The following is a 19,682-nucleotide window of genomic DNA, read 5'->3' as shown; positions in this document are numbered from 1 at the left end:
TGCTACAACAATTCATAGGGATCTTGTATTGGCAAGGTTGTACAAATACATTGCAACTGGGTGGCCAAGACAGATACTAGATGTCAACGTCAAGTCATTTTGTGTGTTTAAAAATGAGTTGTCAGTTGATAAAGTTTGTGTTATGAGGGGAGCCAGGGTCATAATCCCTGAAAGGTACAGGGTGCAGTTGCTATGTGATCTTCATGATCAACATTTAAGGATGAGCTTAACAAAGTCTAGCAAGAAGCTATCTTTGGTGGCCAGCGTTAGATAAGGACATAGAAAACACAGTGAAACAGTATGGGGTGTGTCAAACAGTAGAGCAAAAGCTCTTCACTGTGATTGATAGCTATTTGTAGTGGATTGAGGGATTCCTGATGAATCAAACAACAACTAGCAAAACTCTAGATATTTTGATAATTTGTTTGCTGCTTATGGGCTCCCAGAGGAAATTGTGTTCAACAATGGACATCAGTTTTGTTGAGAAGAATCATAATATTCATGAGAATGAACAGGGTAAAAAAGAGACTATCATCCAGCTTTAAATCGAGCAGCAAAGTGCACAGTACAAATTGTTAAGCCTGCTCTTGTTAAGCAAATGCTAGATTCAAATTGGAAGAAACATCAGTTGTCATTGAATCACAAGCTGGCAATTTTTTTGTTTAATTATCATATCACAACTCACACTACTATTGGCAGAATTCCAGCTGAATTGTTGCTTAGAAGACAACTCATGGCAAGGTTTTCATTGCTGAAACCACATTTAGCACAGTCAGTGCAAGAGAAACAATCCAGGCAGAAAGAGAGTCATGAAAGGGGTAGAGAGAGAGAAAGAAGTTTGAAGTTGAGCCAGAAGGTTAAGGTGAAAAGACATCATCACAAATAGTTGAAGTGGCTGCCAGGGAGAGTCGTGAAAATATGTGGTCCTCACACATATTTGATCAAGATTTTTGGTAACGGAAAGGTTTGTAGATTTGTACATATTGTTCATGTTTTACCTTCAGGAGGTTCACGAAGAAGGAGGAAGTTGGGAAGAATCAAATGAGTCTGATGAATTGGATAACTGGGATACAAGTAGAATACCACAGTTACTCCAACACAAGTTGTGCCTGAAACCAGTTTGGATTGGAGTCAGAGTCAAACAGACATGTCTAATAAAAGGGAAAATTTAACTGAAGGTCAAGGGCAAAATCATTCTTTGTTGGAGACTTAGGCCTAGATGGGTCAAGGCCCTTCCTCAAGTTCTGAAAGTTTAGATCACAAAAGAAGGTTCCTCTAATAAATAGGAAACCAGTGGTTAAGTAAGAGTTATAAACAAGAAATGTATAAATTGTATGGAATTTGGATTTTCATGTAACTTTTCCAGTAAAGAGAGAGGAGTGAGGAGTGTAATAGTATCCTCTTGTGATCATTTATATATGCATGCACATAAGCAAACCAGAATAAACCAGTTTCATTTGGGTACTTGACTTCCATGTGGCACACTCTCTTTTGTCCTGCAAAAATATCACACCATTGCTTTTCCTGATCCATATAAATGACTTAGACTTGGTTCTACAGGGCACAATTTCAAAATCTTCAGATGATACAAACTTTGAAATATAGCGAACTGTAAGGAGGATAGTGATGAACTTCAAATGGATATACAGGAGGCTGGTGAAATGGACAGTCACAAGGCAAATGAAATTTAATGCAGAGAAGTGGAAAGTGATACATTTTAGACGGAAGAAAAAGGAGAGGCAAAATAAACTAGAGGATACAATTCTAAAGGGGATACAGGAATAGAGACACCTGGATGTATATATGTACAGATCGTCGATGGCAGCAGAGCAGGTCAAGAAAGTGGTTAAAATGGCATTTGGATCCAAGACTTTATAAAGAGAGATACTGAGTACAAAAGCAAGGGCGGTATGATGAACCTTTAAAAAATACTGGTTCCACCTCAGCTGAAGTAATGTGTCCAATTCTGGGCACTGCACTTTAGAAATAATGCAATGGTTTTAGAGAGGCTACAGAAAAAGGATTTGTGAAATGGCTCGTGGGATGAGGGACTGGCTTGAGAGGTGAGGGCTTCAGTTATGTGGATAAGTTAGAGAAGCTGGGAATGATCTTCTTAGAGAAGGTTGGGAGTAAATTTCATGAGGAGTTATGAGGGGTCAAGACAGAGCAGATCAAGAGAAACATTGGTGGAAGGGTCGAGAAACAGGGAACAATGATATTTGATGAGTGGTAAAAGGACCAAAAGGAGAGAAGGAGATAAACCTTTTTTAAATGCAGCAAGTGTCAGATCTGGAATGCACCACCTGAGAGTATAGTGGAGGCAGATTTGATTGTGGCTTTTAAAAAGCAATTGGATAATTATCTGAAGGAAAAAAAATTGCAAGGCTATGAGGAATGGAATGCTGAATTACTCTTGCAGAGTGCCAGCATGGACTTGATGACCCATCTGGCCTCCTCCTGTGCTACAACCATTAAAAAAATGAGCTGATGCAATTTATATAAAACTTCTACAATGGGAAACAGCCAAGGATCCTACTGGATTGGATTCCAATGACTTCTGCTGGAATTTGCATTTGTGGGTGTAGGGCAAGGGTAGGACTGGGCTCAGCTAAGATTCCTTCCACAGTTGAACTGTCTGCTGATAAACACTCTCTGGGCCCACAATGAAGAATGTCTTTTAAGTGAGTGACCAGAGAGCTGCCAGCATTCTTGGAACTACACTCCAGTGAATAGTCAGCACCTTGAGGTAGGAGAAGCGCAGGAAATGTTAACGCATCAACTTATGCCATAAGCACCTGTGCAAAGATAGCTTTTGTCCGTCACAGTAACTGGTCATGGGTCTCCTGGGCTGGGATGAAGAAAACAAAGCCATGGTTCATGCTTCCAACTGCCATCTAGCGATCTCATTGGGAAAGTGCATGTTCAGGGAAGTTTGAGTGAGTACAGAATCAAGCTCAGCTGGGATGGTTCTCATGAATGAGTGTAATGCTTGCTCACCATCAGGCCTCACACATGAATAATAACCCAAATGGGTGAGAGTAGCAGAAGGCTACCAGCATCTACAAAACAAGATTGCAGTAAGAATCAAGGAAGGTTGGGGAGGAAAGGGATGGAAACCTGGGATGAAATAAAACTATGCCCTGTTGTGTACCCTTCATATACAAATACAATCTATTTAACCAGAAGTACGGTATGTTGAAACCTTTTTTATACTTTATAAGTTCAAGTTGTACCTCATCCCTACCACCACATGTGATTCGTTCAATGAGGAACAGGTTGTAGATATTCTAATTTCTCTGAATTTATCTCCACTTAAATCATCCACAGTGCCACTCACCTTCCATAACAAAAATACTAGAAGAGCCAGCATCAAAATTCCAGCCAGGATAGCAACAAAAATGATCCACCAAGGAACTCCAAAGTAATGACTCTCAGTTTTTTCAGGGAACACTGTGACTTGTACCTGAAGGAATATTTTACAAAGTTGTTTATCAGTGGAAAAAATGCTTCTTTTTTTGCACATAGTTGGCCACCTTTAATGGCATAAATCAAACACATTGGAACAACAGCAAAGCATTAAAACATGTTGAAGACAGATCATTGATAAACATGAAAGAACCAACAGATTCCTGATGAGACATGTATAACTGCGCTGGTAAGACCACTTTCAGTTTCAAATTACAACTTCAATTCACAAATATTTAGGCCAGAATTTTTACCTTGTCGGGGGGCGCGCGCCCAACCCAAACAAGTATAAAATGACGCGCGATGATGTCGGGCAAGTGCCCTGACATCATCACGCACTTGCGCGATATTTCAGTCAGCGGGTGCGCACAAGAGTCGGCAGCGCACCTGCCAACAATTAACAGGCCAATTAAGGCCATTAAAGTACCAATTAAATGTAAATTTTTGCTGGCCATCCAACCTTGCGGTTGGCGGGCAGGCGCAAAGGCCATGCGGCTATTGCACTTTTAAGGAAACCTCATCCACAGTCACATGAGGAGGCATGTTTTTTTTTTTAAACATTTTTAAATTCTTTATTTTTGATTTTTTATATCTTCAGCTCCCTAAGGCAGCTCTGTGCCTCAGGGAGCTTTTCCTGCGCACGCACCCGCGCACATGTACGAAGTTCCCTGCTCGCCTCCCTCCCCCGCCCCCCAACACAGGCAATGCTGAAATCGTGGTCGCAGCCCAATCGCGGGTGGTGGTCAGCTTCCCGACTACTCCTGCTGAGCCCGCCTGACGAGGGCAAAATTCTGCCCATACAAATTATACAAGACACTCCTTTTGCTGTCAGTGTCCATTTGAATTAGTACTCATGTTTAAAATCATCAAAATCTTGGGCCATGGACCTTTAGCTGAAAGCCTCAGAGGGAATTATTTTTTTAGTAAGCTTCTTGCCTGCATTTCAATGCTGTACTGACCAAGTAGAGGCCAGAAGTTTGTTTTTAGCTATTCTAGTAAGTTTAAAAATTAATTTAAATCCATTTAAAATTTATTACGGTCCTTCTTATGGATATTTATGAAGAATCACAAAACATCAGTTCAGAACATTCTGAAGATTTTTAACTTAAGAATGAGCTTCTAATGTTAGATATGGTCTTCAAAATAGTTCAATGTTAAATGTAATAAATTAGAAGTATGAAGTTTTGCTGTTTAGTATTACTGTAATAATCATTTAACAGCATTTAATAACATATGAAAAGGAAACAGAAAATTACAATCAGTATTACAGTTAAAGTCTGCATTTAAATCTGCAATGTCACATAGAAATTGAAACATAGGAAGGGGCTACCAGCCACATAATCTTGTTCATATACAAGCTCATCAACCAGAGCTATGTTTGTAAATTTCCCTGCCTTTTCCACAAAGACACTTGTGTACTGTTTTTTCAATTATTTATGCCAGGGGTCAACAACCTTACAGAAGTGGTGTGCTAAGTCTTCATTTATTCACTCTAATTTAAGGTATTGTGTGCCAGTAATACATTTAATGTTTTTATATATAATTACCTCCCAACCTTCCCTCCAAACTCCTCCTAATACCCCTTCCCCACCTCTCCCCCACTCCCCAAGCCCCCCACTTCCATCGCCACCTCCCCCCCTCCCCCCCCCATACACACACACACACACACACACACACACAGCATCCAGTTGGTTCTAATATTGCAGGGATTTCACCTGCCATTTTTCAATCAAGAGCTCTCTGCTGACAGTTGCCATGCTGCTGCTGCTGACCTTTGGGCAGCTTTGGCTTTTTGGCAAGTTTTAAATGTGGGAAAATGAGAGGTTGTCCACTTTGGCAGGAAGAGTAGAAAAACAGAATATTATTTAAATGGAGAGGGACTACAGAGTGCTGCAGTACAGGGGGATCTGGGTGTCCTTGTACATGAATTACAAAATGTCGGCATGCAGGTACAGCAAGTAATTAGGAAAGCAAATGGAATGTAAGTCTTTGTTGCATGGGGATGGAGAACAAAAGTAGGGAAATCTTGCTACAACTGTACAGGGCATTAGTGAGACCACATCCTGAGTACTATGTACAGTTTTGGTTCCCTTACTTAAGGAGGGACATACTCACATTAGAAGCAGTTCAGAGAAGGTTCACTAGGCTGATTCATGAGATGTGGGGCTTGTTTTATGAGGAAAGGTTGAGTAGGTTAGGTCTATACTCAAAGTATAGAAGAATGAGAGGTGATCTTACTTAAACATAAAATTCTGAGGGGGCTTGATAAGGTAAATGCTGAGAGGATGTTTCTTTCATGTGGGAAATCTAGAACTAGGGGGCACTGTTTAAAAATAAGGGGTCTCCCATTTAAGGCAGAGATGAGGAGAAACTTCTTCCCTCAGATAGGTCCATTAGTCTTTGGAATTCTCTTCCCCAATGAACACTAGAGACCGGGTCATTTAATATATTCAAAGCTGCGTTATACAGATTTGATTGACAAGGGAGTCAAGGGTTATGGGGGAGGGCAGACAGGAAAGTGGAGTTAAGGCCACAATCAGATTAACCATGACCATATTGATGTCCTTTCAATGATCTGGAAGGATCTTGTTGTTTAGTAGCTTAATGCCACAGTGACCATTAAAGCTGTAGCCAGACCTTCCCAGTACTTGAAATTGTCTTTAAATGCATTATTATTCCAACTTCCCCCTTAATTCTTCTAATCCATGTCCCCTTGTCATCAATTATTTGCCAACTACTCGTGAAAGATCGTTATTATTTACTTCTTCAAAATCTTCCATAATCTTGAAAACTATTTGATCATCCTGGAAATTTCTCTATCAATGTGAAAAAAACCCAATATCTGTGCTTTCTTTCTGAACTACCGTTATTCTGGCCCATCTTCTTTGTACCTTTCCATGGCTTTAATGTCACCACTATACTGGAGGGCTCAGAACTGCACACCATACTCCAACTGTAGTCTATCCAATATCTTATAAAATTCAACTCCGCCTCCCAGTTTTTATATTCAACATTCACATGTCTAAAGAATAGAATCAAATTCTGATCCTCCACTTGTATAAATCTCACTTTTTAAGAACATATTTTTCTTAAAAAAACATGACTTCACCCTTCCATGCCATTGAACTGCATCTGTCACCTAGCTGCCCACTCTGCCATGCTTCATGTCCTGACCTACATTCTGTAAAATTCCAAAACAACTACAGCTTGCATTTATTTGGCACATTTAATATAGGAAAACATCACAAGATGCTTCACAGAAGCGTTATCAAACAAAACATGACACAAAATCACAAAAAGATTTTGCAGTAGGTGACCACAAGTTAAAGACATAGATTGTAAGGAGCACTTAAGTGAGGAGAGAGTTGGGGAGCAGAGCTTAGGGCCCAGGACTCTGACTCTTTGCACCTACACTTTGCTGTTTATATCCTAGCCAGCTCTCTATCCATATGGTTATAGTCACTCAATACCTCTACCTTAATTTATGTAATATTCATTTTATTGAACTTTATATATACACACATAGAAACAGACAGGCACACAGACAAAACATTTACTCATTTATTACCCATACTCGCCTCTACTTTCCTCAAAAATTTAGTCAAGTGTTTTTCTGCCCTTTACCAATCCATGTTAACTATCCCTGTTGGCCCATTAATTTTAACAGTTAATAATTTCAGCCTGTGATATGCATTCTGGAAGTTTACCCACACAAAAGATTTGAAAAATTATGATTAAAATGTCCATTGTCCACTTAGCATCATTCTTTAGTGTTTTAATATGCTTAATAAGCCTGGTGACACCTTTTATACAGCTCTTCAATACAAGTAGATATCAATAAGTAATTACATATTAATGATATTTTTAAATTGCTACAAGAAGTAAATTACCTTAGTTTCAGCATTGTTAATCACAATGTTTTTTGCCTCAGGTGCAACAGTTATCTTGGCTTTAACAATGATATCAAGATAGTTCAGTTTGGAAAATTCCTGCAAAACAACACAAGACATATTTTAAAACAAGATTGCATTAAAAACAATTTTAAAAGCTCACATTTACAAAAGATTAGGAAACACAATTCAGATTCATATTTACCTCAAGGAAAGTGGTGTTCCATAGCCGTGAACGTAAAATCAGGAATGCATTGCTATCAAGTCCTTGAAGAGGACACTTTATATTAACACATTTAGTAGTCTTGGTCTGGTCACAATCCTGCAGAATGTTTAATTTCACAGTCAGTTTTGAAACAAAAGGATTTTGAAACAATATTTTTGAATCAACATCTGCACTTACCAGAGTTGCATATTTCCTTTTATCAGAGAAATGGGAGGAAATTACTCCTGGATTCTTCTTCGATTCATTGCCCTCAAGCTCCCTTCTTTTCCTTGTTTGACTAGGAACTTCCTGAAATAAAATAACTGCATGTAGCTTATGAAGATCACAAAATAGTTCAAAGATTATGTCTGTAAATAGATCATGAATGTCAACAGAAACTTTTATCTGTGACTTAAACAGGCCACAAAAATTGAAGTTTGGTTCCCAAATTGTGCCAAGTTAACTGATCTTAGCAGTGTAGCATTTGGGGTATTATAACTGATTTTACCTACACTCCAGCTGGGAAATAGGAAGAAAAATACACCCTGGGTTCCTGACCCTAATTACTATCTGGTGAGGATCATTGTTAGAAAATGCATGTATGAGTCTCAGAAAGAATAGCTACTTGAACGAGATACTGGAGGACCACTCAACTTTGTGAAAGAGAAATGAAATGGAAAGGAAATCATGTTTAACTATTAGAGGTTTCTAAAGAAGTAATAAGCAAGATGTGGTGTACTTAGATTTCCAAAAGGCATTTGATAAGATGCCACATCAAATGTTACTACACAAAATAAGGTTACATGGTGTAAAGGGAAACATATTAGCATAGATAAAGGATTGGTTAGCTAACAGGAAGCAGAGAGTAGGGATAAATGGATCGTTTTCAGGTTGGCAAGCTGTAACTAGTGGAGTACTACAGGGATCAGTGCTGGGGGCTCAACTATTTACAATCTACATTAATGATTTGGGCGAAGGGGTCAGATGTATGGTAGCTAAATTTGCCGATGACACCAAGATAGGTAGGAAAGTAAGACGTCTAGAGAAGTTAGAAAGTTTGCAAAGGGATATAGACAGGTTAAGTGAGGGCGCAAAAATTTGGCAGGTGGAGTATAATGTAGGAAAATGTGAACTTGACCACTATGGCAAGAAGAATAGAAAAGTAGGAGACTATTTAAAATGGAGAGAGATTGCAGAACTCCAAGGTACTGAGGGATCTGGGTGGCCTGGTCCATGAATCACAAAAAGTTAGAATGCAGGTACAGCAAGTGATAGGGACAGCAAATGGAATGTTGGTGTTTATTGCAAGGAGAATGGAATATAAAAGTAGGGAAGTTTTACTGCAGTTTTACAGGGTTTTGGTGAGACCACATCTGAAATGTGTATACAGTTTTGGTCTCCTTATTTGATATAATTGTATTAGAAACATTTCAGAGGAGGTTCACTTGATTCATCCCTGGGATGAAGGGCTTATCTTATGAAGGAAGGTTGAACCGGTTGAGCCTATACCCATTGGAGTTTAGCAGAATGAGAAATGCTCTTAGTAAAAAATACAAGATCCTGAGGGGACTTTATACCAGGAGGATGTTTCCACTGTGGGGGAGACTAAAATTAGGGAGCACAGTTTAAGAAAGTCTCCCTTTTAAGACGGAGAGAAGGAATTTTTTCTCTGAGGGTCCTTGGTTGTAATTCTTTGCCCCAGAAAACAGTGGAGGCTGGGTCATTGAATTTATTCAATGCAGAGTTAGACAGGTATTTGATAGACAAGGGAGTCAAGCGTTATGAGGTGGGCAAACAGAAAAAAGTGGAGTTGAGACCACAACCAGATTAGCCATGATCTTATAGAATGGCGGAGCAGGCTCAGGGGGCTGAATGGCCTACTCCTGCTGTTAAGTCCTATGTTCCTATTTCCTTATTTACCTCTGCCAACGCCTTCAGGAAGGTGAGACTAAATGGTTGGGTGAAGGAAAACACATACACACACTCCACAGCCAATATGCCAAAATACTCGTTTCTCATACTTCCCATCTGCTATTAAGATGTGGTTTTAAAAAGCACAAATATTGTAGCATAATATTGAAATCATTTTTAAACAAGGAAGAGTTAAATGCTGGCTGCTGTAAAAAAATCAGGTTACTTGCTTAAAAATAACCAAATACACACTTAAGGCTGTTTCTATGAGAAACACACAACTTAAATGTCCATGATAGCACAATTCATTTGTAGCAATGCTTTACTACACCACAAGATGTAATAACCTTGTAAGTCAATCGCAGCTATGAGTAATAAGTTAATAATTAATATACCTTTAATGTTAGATTGTTAATTTCATTACTGGGCTTGCATTGTACGTTATCGATGCCTTTTGAATCAATTTTCACTAAATAGAGGAGCCATTTTCCATTGGATATTTCCTTTGGCCACTTGATTTGTAGCCAAGTAGTGTTCAGAGTTTTAAGTGATGTGCCCAGATTAATTATCTGTGAGGAAACAAAAGATTTTGAAGTATAAATCAATACAATGCCCTTCATTGTTTAATAATTGTCACTCTCATTATGAATAGGTAATGTAGGCAAGGTTTTAAACTAACAGCACTTCACGTTATTTTAAATTGCTTAAAATAGGAAGCAAGGTTCATCAGTAATTTTTTTTAAAAAAGATGTTGCCACACTTACCCTGAACTCATACTGAATCAAACTCCCCACATCTTCTTCTGTCTTCATAGCACTCTCACCTACCTTGGAACCTCCAAAATACACCTGAGATGGTTTAGCAGCACTGTTCAAAAGTAATAATATTACTTATGTTTCTATTTTTATACCCACCACTACAATATTGACAATACATTCACATCAGAAAGGACAAAGTAAGAATTCTTACTCACCCAACTATTGACAAAAGTAGTTCAATCATAACTCGAGCAGTAGCGATAGTTGGCCGATTAACCTGTTCGCTGGTCCTTTAAATGGAAATTAAAGCCTCAATCACAAAATAATTGGATTAATCAAAATATTAATGTTGGGCTCTGAAAGCTCAGCTGATCAAGGCATTAAGTAACCAAGCCAGACAGACCAGGGAGATCACACGTTTAGTTTTAAGTTAGTTGATGATCGCTAGAGTTATCGGGCCATGGCATTTGATCTTTGTGACTGCCGCTGGGTTCCCACTTCTGATCACTATTCAGTAATCACTTTTGGAAGTACATTTACATCGACATAAGGTACGGGCATGAAGTATTGAGCAAGACAGGGAATTGATGTTGGTCTTCCTTTAAATGAAATATACTGGAAATAAAAGCAACCAATTCAATTTCAAAGGCACTGCTTATTTTATTAATTCATTAACAGGGGTTATCTTGTGGATAAAATGTTTTCAATATCTAAATGTAAAAGTTCAGAATATGGAATAGCATTTTGGTAGATGTTGAGAAATAAAAGATCTGACCCTCATTGCCTCTCCAGTTGAAGTAATTTTCATGAACATATGAACATGGAGCAGGAATAGGCCACATGGTCCTTCAAGCTTGCTCCACCATTCAATAATATCATGGCTGATCTGATTGTAACCTCCCGCCTCCCCCCGATAGTCTTGTTTATCAAGAATCTATCTAACTCTGCCTTAAAAATATTCAAAGACCCTGCTTCCACTGTCTTTTGAGGAAGAGAGTTCTAAAGATTCATGACCCTCAGAAAAAATGTCTCTCATCTGTGTCTTAAATGAGCGACCCCTTATTTTTAAACCACAATTAAGGATGGGCAATAAATGCTGCCCTAGCCAGCAATGCTCAAATCCCATAAATGAATAAAAAAAGACCCCTAGTTCTAGATTCTCCCACAAGAGAAATTATCCTCTCCACATCCACTCTGTCAAGGCCCCTGAGGATCTTAAAGGTTTCAATTAAGTCACCTCTTACTCTTCTAAACTCCAGTGGATTCAAACCTAACCTGTCCAATCTTTCCTCATAGGACAACCCGCCCATTCCACTAGGTATTAGCCTAGTAAATCTTCTCTGAACTGCATCTAATGCATTTACTTTCTTCCTTAAATAAGGAAACCAATACTGTACACAGTATTCCAGATGTGGTCTCACCAGTGCCCTGTACAACTGAAGCATAACCTCCCTACTTTTGTATTCAATAAGCTAATTTTACTTAAAGTAAACTAAAATAGAAATGTTAAGTCGGCCTTACGTTTCCAGCTGTAGATTGATATTAAGGTTTGTGGTGTCCAGTGTAATTCCAGTAGTACTCATGATTAAGTAGAAAGTAACCTAAAACAAAAATAGTAATTGTATTAAAATTTATGTTTTGCACAAATCAGAGCCATGTGCAAATTAAACTTACTTAATTCAGAAAACAGACCAATATTAATCATTAGATTTTACACTGAGGAAGTAAAAGCAAGTGAAGTATACATATTTGAATGAAAGTAGAAGTGAAGAACAGCATACCTCTGATCCTCTCTTTAAGGGATTTCCCAGTTCACAGTCTGCTTGAGACCCATTCTGATTTGCTGTACATGATATTTTGTCCTAATTTATAAACAGAACATCATAGATCAAGATAAATTGCATGTGCATATGACAATGAGTAATCGATCAATCAGAAGAAATAGGTAATGAAAGCAGACATCAAAAAAAATTAAGAATTCAGCTCTCCCATTGGGTTACTGGACAAAAGTACTGTTCTGTGTAATAATGACTGATTAAAAACAAGAATGCCTCAAGACCAATTCCAAGGTTGTGGTGAGCCAGCTGCTTTCACTTGGAGCATTATAATTTGCTGGGATTCTTTTATGATGGTAGAAGTAGAGAGAGATTAATTCAGGGTTTCCACTCTGGATGCAATCTAGCATCTCTTGTGAGTCTTCTATGCCAAAACAAAGAAAGCAGCATGTGTTGAAAAGAGCAAAATGATCCCACAATCAACAGATCATATCTGAGCTCTGCAGTCCTGCTACACCGAGTCGTGAATGGTGGTGGACAATTAAACAACTAACAGGAAGAGGCAGCTCCACAAATATCCCCATCTGCAATGATGCCCAACACATCAGTACAAAAGACAAGGCTGAAGCATTTACAAACATCTTCAATCAGGAGTGTTGAGTGGATGATCCATCTCTGCCTCCACTGGAGGTCCCCAGCATCACATATTGGTCTTCAGCCAATTCAATTCACTCCATGATATCAAGAAACAGCTGAAGGCACTGGATACTGCAAAGGCTATGGGCTCCGACAATAGTACTGAAGACTTGTAGTCCAGAACTAGCTGTGCCCCTAGCCAAGCTATTCAAGTACAGCTACAACACTGGCATCTCCCCAGCAATGTGGAAAATTGCCCAGGTTTGTCCTGTCCACAAAAAGCAGGACAAATCCAACTTGGCCAATTACCATTCCATCAGTCTACTCTTGCTGAAAGAGAGACATGTCTAAGCTTTTCATCTTGCATTCATCAGGACACTCGCAAGTATAAGGGGAAACACCAATTTATACTGGTAAAGAGAGTGCTGATTGGTTGGCAAAGTGACATTACCATGGAGAATGCACCAGTGATGGTAACTGACAATTGGCTGCCAAGCATTGTTTGAAATGTAAACCAGGCAGCTTGCCCGGATTGTCCTGAGGAATGCCTTGACCAATCGGTCAGGAATGAGAAAAGGGAGAGACTGAAGAAAATAACTAAATGCTTACCTGAATGGATGCCAGGGGTCGATACGTAGAGTAGGTTAAAGTGTCTGGAAATGTTGCAATCAGGTGAGCTTCATGTGCATCATCCCCATTTCGTTCTGGTCTTTTTGGGTCTGACGGCTTGTTAGTAACAGTTATTTTCAGTATTATGTCCTTCTGGTCACTTAATTTAAATACTGGAAAATTATTCATCCTGAAGAAATAAAGTGTACAAAAAATTTATTGGATGGATTTAAATCCACCCAATCAGGTTTCAGCCCTAGCCACTGTTTCAAAATAGCTTTTATCAAAGTCACAAATAACATCCTTTGCGACTGTGACAAAGGTAAACTACCCCGTTTTGTTATTCTTGCCTTATGTACAGCCTTTGGCATGGTTGACCACACTATCAACATCCAATGCTTCTCCAGTGTCAGCCAGCAGGGTGGGACTGCTTTAACATGGTTCCATTCTTATCTAATAGCCAGTGTATCATTTCCAATGGCTTCTCATCCTGCACCTGCACAGTTCCTCTGTTGTCTCCCAAGGATCTATACTTGGTTTCCTCTTACTTCTCATCTACATGCTGCCCCTCCACCACATCCAAAAACACGTTAGTTTTCACATGTACACTGATACCAGCTCCACTTCACCAACTCTTGACTCCTCCATTGTCTTTAAATCAGACATCCAGGTGAGCAAATATTTCCTCCCCATTAAATATTGGGAAGACAAAAAAATATTCATTCAGGGAATATGGGCATGGTTAACAATGTGAGCATTTATTGCTAATCCCCAATTGCCCTTGAAAATGAGATGGTGACATGCCTTCCTGAACTGCTGCAGTCCATGTGGTGTAGGTATACTCAGGGCTGTTAAGGAAGGAATTCCAGGATTTTGAGCCAGCAACAGGGAAGGAAAGGCGATATATTTCCAAGTCAAGATGCATGTGGCTTGGAGGAGAACATGCAAGTGGTGGTGTTCCAATCATCTGCCGCCCTTGTTCTTTTGAATTATAGAGGTCGTGGGTTTGGTTGGTACTATTGAAAAATCCCTGGTGAGATCTGCAGTATCTCTTGTGAATGGTACACACTGCAGTCACTATGCACTGGTGGAAGGAGTACAGATTTAAGGTGGTAGATGGGGAGCCAATCAAGCAGGCTGTTTTGTTCTGGATGGCATCAAGTTTCTTGAATGTTGCTGCATTCACCCAGTAGGTGGAGTGTATACTATCACACTTCTGTTTTGTGCCTAATTTCTCCTGCTTTTTTGTGAACAGGACACTCTGTGGACAATTTTCCACATTCAGGTTGAAGCCAATGGTGCACTTGTACTGGAACACCTTGGCTAGGGGCGTGGTTGGTTCTGAAGTACAAGACTTCTAATACTGTCAGGATTTTTGCAGGCTTCATAGCCTTTGATGTGCCTGGCATGCTCAGCTATTTCCTGACATCACAAATTGGATTGAACTGACTGAAGATTGGCATCTATGATGATGGAACCTTGGAAGGAGGCAGAGATGGATCATCCACTCGGCAATTCCAGCTGAAGGTGGTTGCAAAATGCTTCAGCTTTGTCTTTTGCATTCATGTGCTGGGCCTGATTATTGAGGATAGGGATATTTATGGAGCTTCTTTCGCCAGTTTGTTGTTTAACTGTCCACCACCATTCACAACTATGTGGCAGGACCGCAGAGCTTTGATCTGATCCATTGGTTGTGGGAATCACTTCTATTGGTTGGCAGGTTGCTCTGAAAATAGGATGCTGTTTCTGCTTATTTATAGTCCTGTGTTCTAGCTTCACCAGTTTGGCATCTCATTTTAGGTATGCCTGGGGCATCTCATGCCATGCTCTTCTGCACTCTTCATTGAACCTGGATTGGTCCCCAAGCTTGAAGGTAGTGGTAGAGTGGGGGGATATAGCAGACCATGAGGTTACAGATTGTGGTTGAATACAATTCTGTTGCTGATGACACAGTTTTGAGATGATAGATCTGTTATAAATTTACCCCATCTAGTATAGTGGTTGCACTACATAATACAATGGACCATATCCTCAGTGTGAAGGCAGGTCTTTGTTTCCACAAGGAATATACAATGGTCACTCATACCTATGCTGTCATAGACAGGTGCATCTGCGACAGGTGGGTTGGTGAGAAAAGGGTTAGGTAGGTTTTTTGTTCTTGTTGGTTTACTCACCACCTGTTGCAGGCCCAGCTTCAGATAGTTCCTTCAGGATTTGGCCAGTTGAGTCAGTAGAGATGCAGCAGAGCCACTCTTGATAATGGACATTGAAGTTCCCCACCCAGTGTACAGTCTGTGTCCTTGCTACCCATCTACTTCTTACAAGTGGTAATCAATAGACGAGAATTGATTCATCAGATTAGTGGGGGGGGGGGCAGTAGGTGGAATTAGTAGGAGATTTCTTTGTCCATGTTTGAGTTGATGATGAGACTTCAAGGAGTCAATATGAAGGACTCCCAGGGCTACCCTCTCCTGACTGTATACCATTGCTAAGATCTGGAGTCACATGTCAGCCAGACAAAAGTAAGGACAGTGGATTTCCTTCCCAAAAGAACATGAGTCCATATGGTGTAGGTATACCCACAGTGCTGTTAAGGGGGGAGTTCCACGATTTTGACTCAATTACAGTGAAGGAATGGCGATATATTTCAAAACAGGATGGTGAGTGGCTTAGAGGGGACCTTACTGGTGGTGGTGTTCCCACGTGTCTGTTGCCCTTGTCCTTCTAGATAGTAGCGGTTGTGGGTTTGGAAGGTGCTAGGGAACCTTGCTGAGTGGGAACCTGCAGTGCATCTTGTAGATGGTACACACTACTGCTGCCATGAATGTTTGTGGATGGGTTGCCAATCAATTAGGCTGCTTTGTCCTGGATGGTGTCAAGCTTTTTCAGTGTTGTGGGAGCTGCACCCATCCAAGCAAGTGGAGAGTATTCCATCACACTCTTGACTTGTGCCTTGTAAATGGACGACAGGTTTTTGGGGGGTCAGGAGGTGAGTTACTCTCCGCAGAATTCCTAGCCTCTGACCTGTTTCTGTAGCTACAGTATTGATATGGATAGTCCAGTTCAGTTTCTGCTCAATGGTAACCCCCAGGATGTTGATAGTGGGGGATTCAGTAATGGTAATGCCATTGAATGTCAAGTGGAGATGGTTGTATTCCACCTTGTTGGAGACGGTCATTACCTGGCGCTTGTGTGGTGTGAATGTTACTTGCCACTTGTCAGCCCATGCTGGATATTGCCCAAGTCTTGCTGCATTTGGACACAGACTGCTGTCTAAGGAGCCTTGGTGAGTTCAGCAATCATCAGCAAACATCCCCACTTCTGACCTTATGATGGAAGGAAGGCCATTGATGAAGCAGCTGAAGATGGTTGGGCCTAGGGCACTAACCTGACGAACTCCTGCAATGATGTCCTGGAACTGAGATGATTGGCCTCCAGCAACCATAACCATCCCCCTTTGTGCTAGGTATGACTCCAATCAGTGGAGAGTTTCCTCTTGATTCCTCCATTGATTTGTTTTGCTAGGGTCCCTTCATACTACACTCAGTCAAATTCTGTCCTGTGCCAAGGGCAGTCACTCTCACCTCACCTCTGGTCTTCAGCTCTTTTGTCCATGTTTGAACCAAGGCTGTAATGAGGTCAGGAGTTGAGTGACCCTGGTGGAACCCAAACAGAGCGTCAGTGAGCAGGTGATTGCCAAGCAAGTGCTGCTTGATAGCACTGTTGATGATCCCTTCCATCGCTTTACTGATGATCAAGAGTATGCTAATGGGGCGGTAATTGGCTGGGTTGGATTTGTCCTGCTTTTTGTGTACAGGACATACCTGGGCAATTTTCCACATTGCCAGGTAGATGCCAGCATTGTAGCTGTACTGGAACAGCTTGGCTAGGGACGCAGGTAGTTCTGGAGCACAAGTCCTCAGTACTATTGCCAGAATATTGTCATATACCCCAATACAGCATTCTATATCTAACCATACAGGTCTATTGGCAGCATCTGTACAAAGAGAAACAAGGCTAATGTTTCAAGTCCGATATGACTCTTCTTTGGAACCCTATTGACTATTGTGCTACTCTGCTGAATGTTGAATAAAAAGCAACTGGTCAAATAAAAAGACTTACTTAGGTAAAGGTTTAAATTTGTCCTGCTGGTTTTGATTCCTGGAACAGAATTCATATTCTAATTCAAGATTACTCTGGCAAATGCCATCAGCACCGCAACCTTCCTTCAAAAATTCGACCTGTATCAAAATATTAATAAGAGAGTCCATGACTGCATAATCCTGTACTGTTTACATTAAATGAGATTACTGAAGCTATTTAGTGAGCACCCAGAGATCTCAGCCTAGTACATGGCTGATTGGGAAGCTGACAGTAATGGTGTTCAAATATGAACATTGCTTGCAGCCAAAACAAAATGAACACAGAAGAATGCCAAAGTATTTTGCCTGTACAGCTGGTATTTGCAGTCCAATTTATAGGGATTATCACACCTAACTAATTTATGTATATTTTATTTGCACACACATTATTGGGAATAAACTTCAATTGAGGAATATATTGTCAAGGCATTGTAACATATTTTTTTGTTTAGAATATGAGAAGATTCACATGGAAGACAAGTCTTCTTGATTCCTTCTTTTTCTCTGAGTGCTGGTTACACAGGCAAAATAAATTTGATTGTTGTTCAAATTCACAACGCAGAGTGAGTACATTGAGGGAAACCAGAAACCCACATGCTATATAAACAAAACAAACAACAGATCAAACCCTAACCATTGTATACTGAGGTTCACTCTCATCGAGGACAGGAAGCAAGTCGATTAAGTTAGGATACTGTCTTTTCTTGCGTCTAGACTGCTTGAGCTCTACTCCAACCGATATGGGAATGGGGCGCAGCTTATCTTGGATAAATTCCTGAAAATCCAAAATGAAACAAATTAATTTGCATTTTTGATCCTTATCACCACCTTTCTATTAATATATAGAACACAGTTTAGTGCTGGAAAGTGACCCAGACTGACTGACAGCTGTTGTGCATGTGGAAGGAGTTGGTTGGTTTATTGTATAAACCAGTGTGCCAATCAATCTGCAGACTACTGACACATTATATTTTGAAGACTGGTATAAGGACCATTACATTTCACCGTGTGACTGATTATACTGTAGAGAGACTGTAGAGGGATTTTGAATGAAGTAACATCAAAAATTTTCCCCCCGTTAGGGGGGAGGGTTGAAAGAGTGGAAGCGGGCTCATGCCGCCATTTTACGTGGGCAGGCCAATTAAGGTCCGCCCAGCGTGACGTCCACCAGGATGCGCTCCATGAGCGGGCGGGGTGGGGAGGGGGGAATTCCCTCAGCCGGGAGAGCGTTATTTCGCACATGCACATGAAAGAGTGCACAGGTCTCCCTGAGGCTAGGTGCTGCCTCAGGGAGATTGGCTCAGAATTAAAATTTTTAATAGAAATGATAAAAAAAATTTCCCTGACATGTCCCCTCATGTGATACTGTCATGTGAGTTGGGACATGTCCATAACTTTTACTGAAAGATTTGATTAAAATTTAAATACCCTCATGAACCTCAACCTGCCCGTGGATGAGGTTTCATGCTTTTTCCAATGCCTGCCAGGGCTCTCGGCCTACCCACCAACTAATTACCTTAATTCGTTTCTCAATGACCTCAATAGGCAGTTGATAGGTCAGCGGGCAAGCAGCTGACTTGGCTGCACCACCGCCGGCCTGAAAATGGAAATGACTCGGGCTGACATCAGGAGTTCCACCCAGCGTCATCCCGCGTCAGTGAGAGGGCCTCACCTCCACTCACTGACTGGAAGATCCTGTCCCATGGCTAAAATGTAAACTCTAGAGATTTCTACCTCAATAACACAAATACTAATTCCCCAGAGGATGATAACTGTTGCACAATGAAGGGAAACAAGTGGATGTGGCAAAGGGGAATAACTGTTTGAATGTCAGTCATTGGGCTGGGCCACCCAGCACTGAAAGGTCTGTTAAGGTAGAATTCTCTCAAAGTCTACAATCTAGCCAGGGTCCTCAGGATTGAGCAACTACCGAAGAATAAGGAAACACTGACAGACACCGTGTTGTCAGAGACATTAAAGATATTGCAGGGACATTACATCATTGCTGATTGAGGGGTCTGGGTCACAAACATCCAAATAGGCCACACACTGAACAGCACCCTGTTACTCCGCCCACTCAGAAGTATTTCAAAACACTCTTAGTCAGTGTTTCCCAGACTATCTTGCAATGTGACTCCATTTTAACATCTCAAAGTTGACATGACCCCAGATGCCAGCAAAAACGAACAGCAATAAAGCGGCATACTCACATTCAGTATACAATTATTAAAGTTTGCATATTATAGACTGACATACAGTAATGCATCATATAATATGAAAATCTGTGTTTT

At 40.5% G+C, this 19,682-nt stretch overlaps 1 protein-coding gene across 2 annotated transcripts in view; it reads right to left on the bottom strand.

The window, feature by feature from the left end:
* Positions 1–19,682, bottom strand: part of LOC121284803 (integrin alpha-6-like) — a 129,232-nt gene that overhangs the window by 12,290 nt on the left and 97,260 nt on the right. For both annotated transcript variants that reach the window (XM_041200497.1, XM_041200498.1), the window contains exons 13-24: positions 18,026–18,166; positions 17,372–17,490; positions 13,250–13,439; positions 12,011–12,091; positions 11,751–11,830; positions 10,445–10,519; positions 10,236–10,338; positions 9,867–10,040; positions 7,759–7,869; positions 7,561–7,677; positions 7,356–7,454; positions 3,338–3,463 (exon numbers count right to left, since the gene is read on the bottom strand). In XM_041200497.1, coding sequence (XP_041056431.1) covers positions 3,338–3,463; positions 7,356–7,454; positions 7,561–7,677; positions 7,759–7,869; positions 9,867–10,040; positions 10,236–10,338; positions 10,445–10,519; positions 11,751–11,830; positions 12,011–12,091; positions 13,250–13,439; positions 17,372–17,490; positions 18,026–18,166 — 1,416 coding nt within the window. The remainder of the gene's footprint in view (positions 1–3,337; positions 3,464–7,355; positions 7,455–7,560; positions 7,678–7,758; positions 7,870–9,866; positions 10,041–10,235; positions 10,339–10,444; positions 10,520–11,750; positions 11,831–12,010; positions 12,092–13,249; positions 13,440–17,371; positions 17,491–18,025; positions 18,167–19,682) is intronic.

Source organism: Carcharodon carcharias, chromosome 12 (assembly GCF_017639515.1).
Source record: "Carcharodon carcharias isolate sCarCar2 chromosome 12, sCarCar2.pri, whole genome shotgun sequence".
Lineage (NCBI taxonomy): Eukaryota > Metazoa > Chordata > Chondrichthyes > Lamniformes > Lamnidae > Carcharodon > Carcharodon carcharias.
This window is presented reverse-complemented; position numbering and strand designations above follow the sequence as displayed.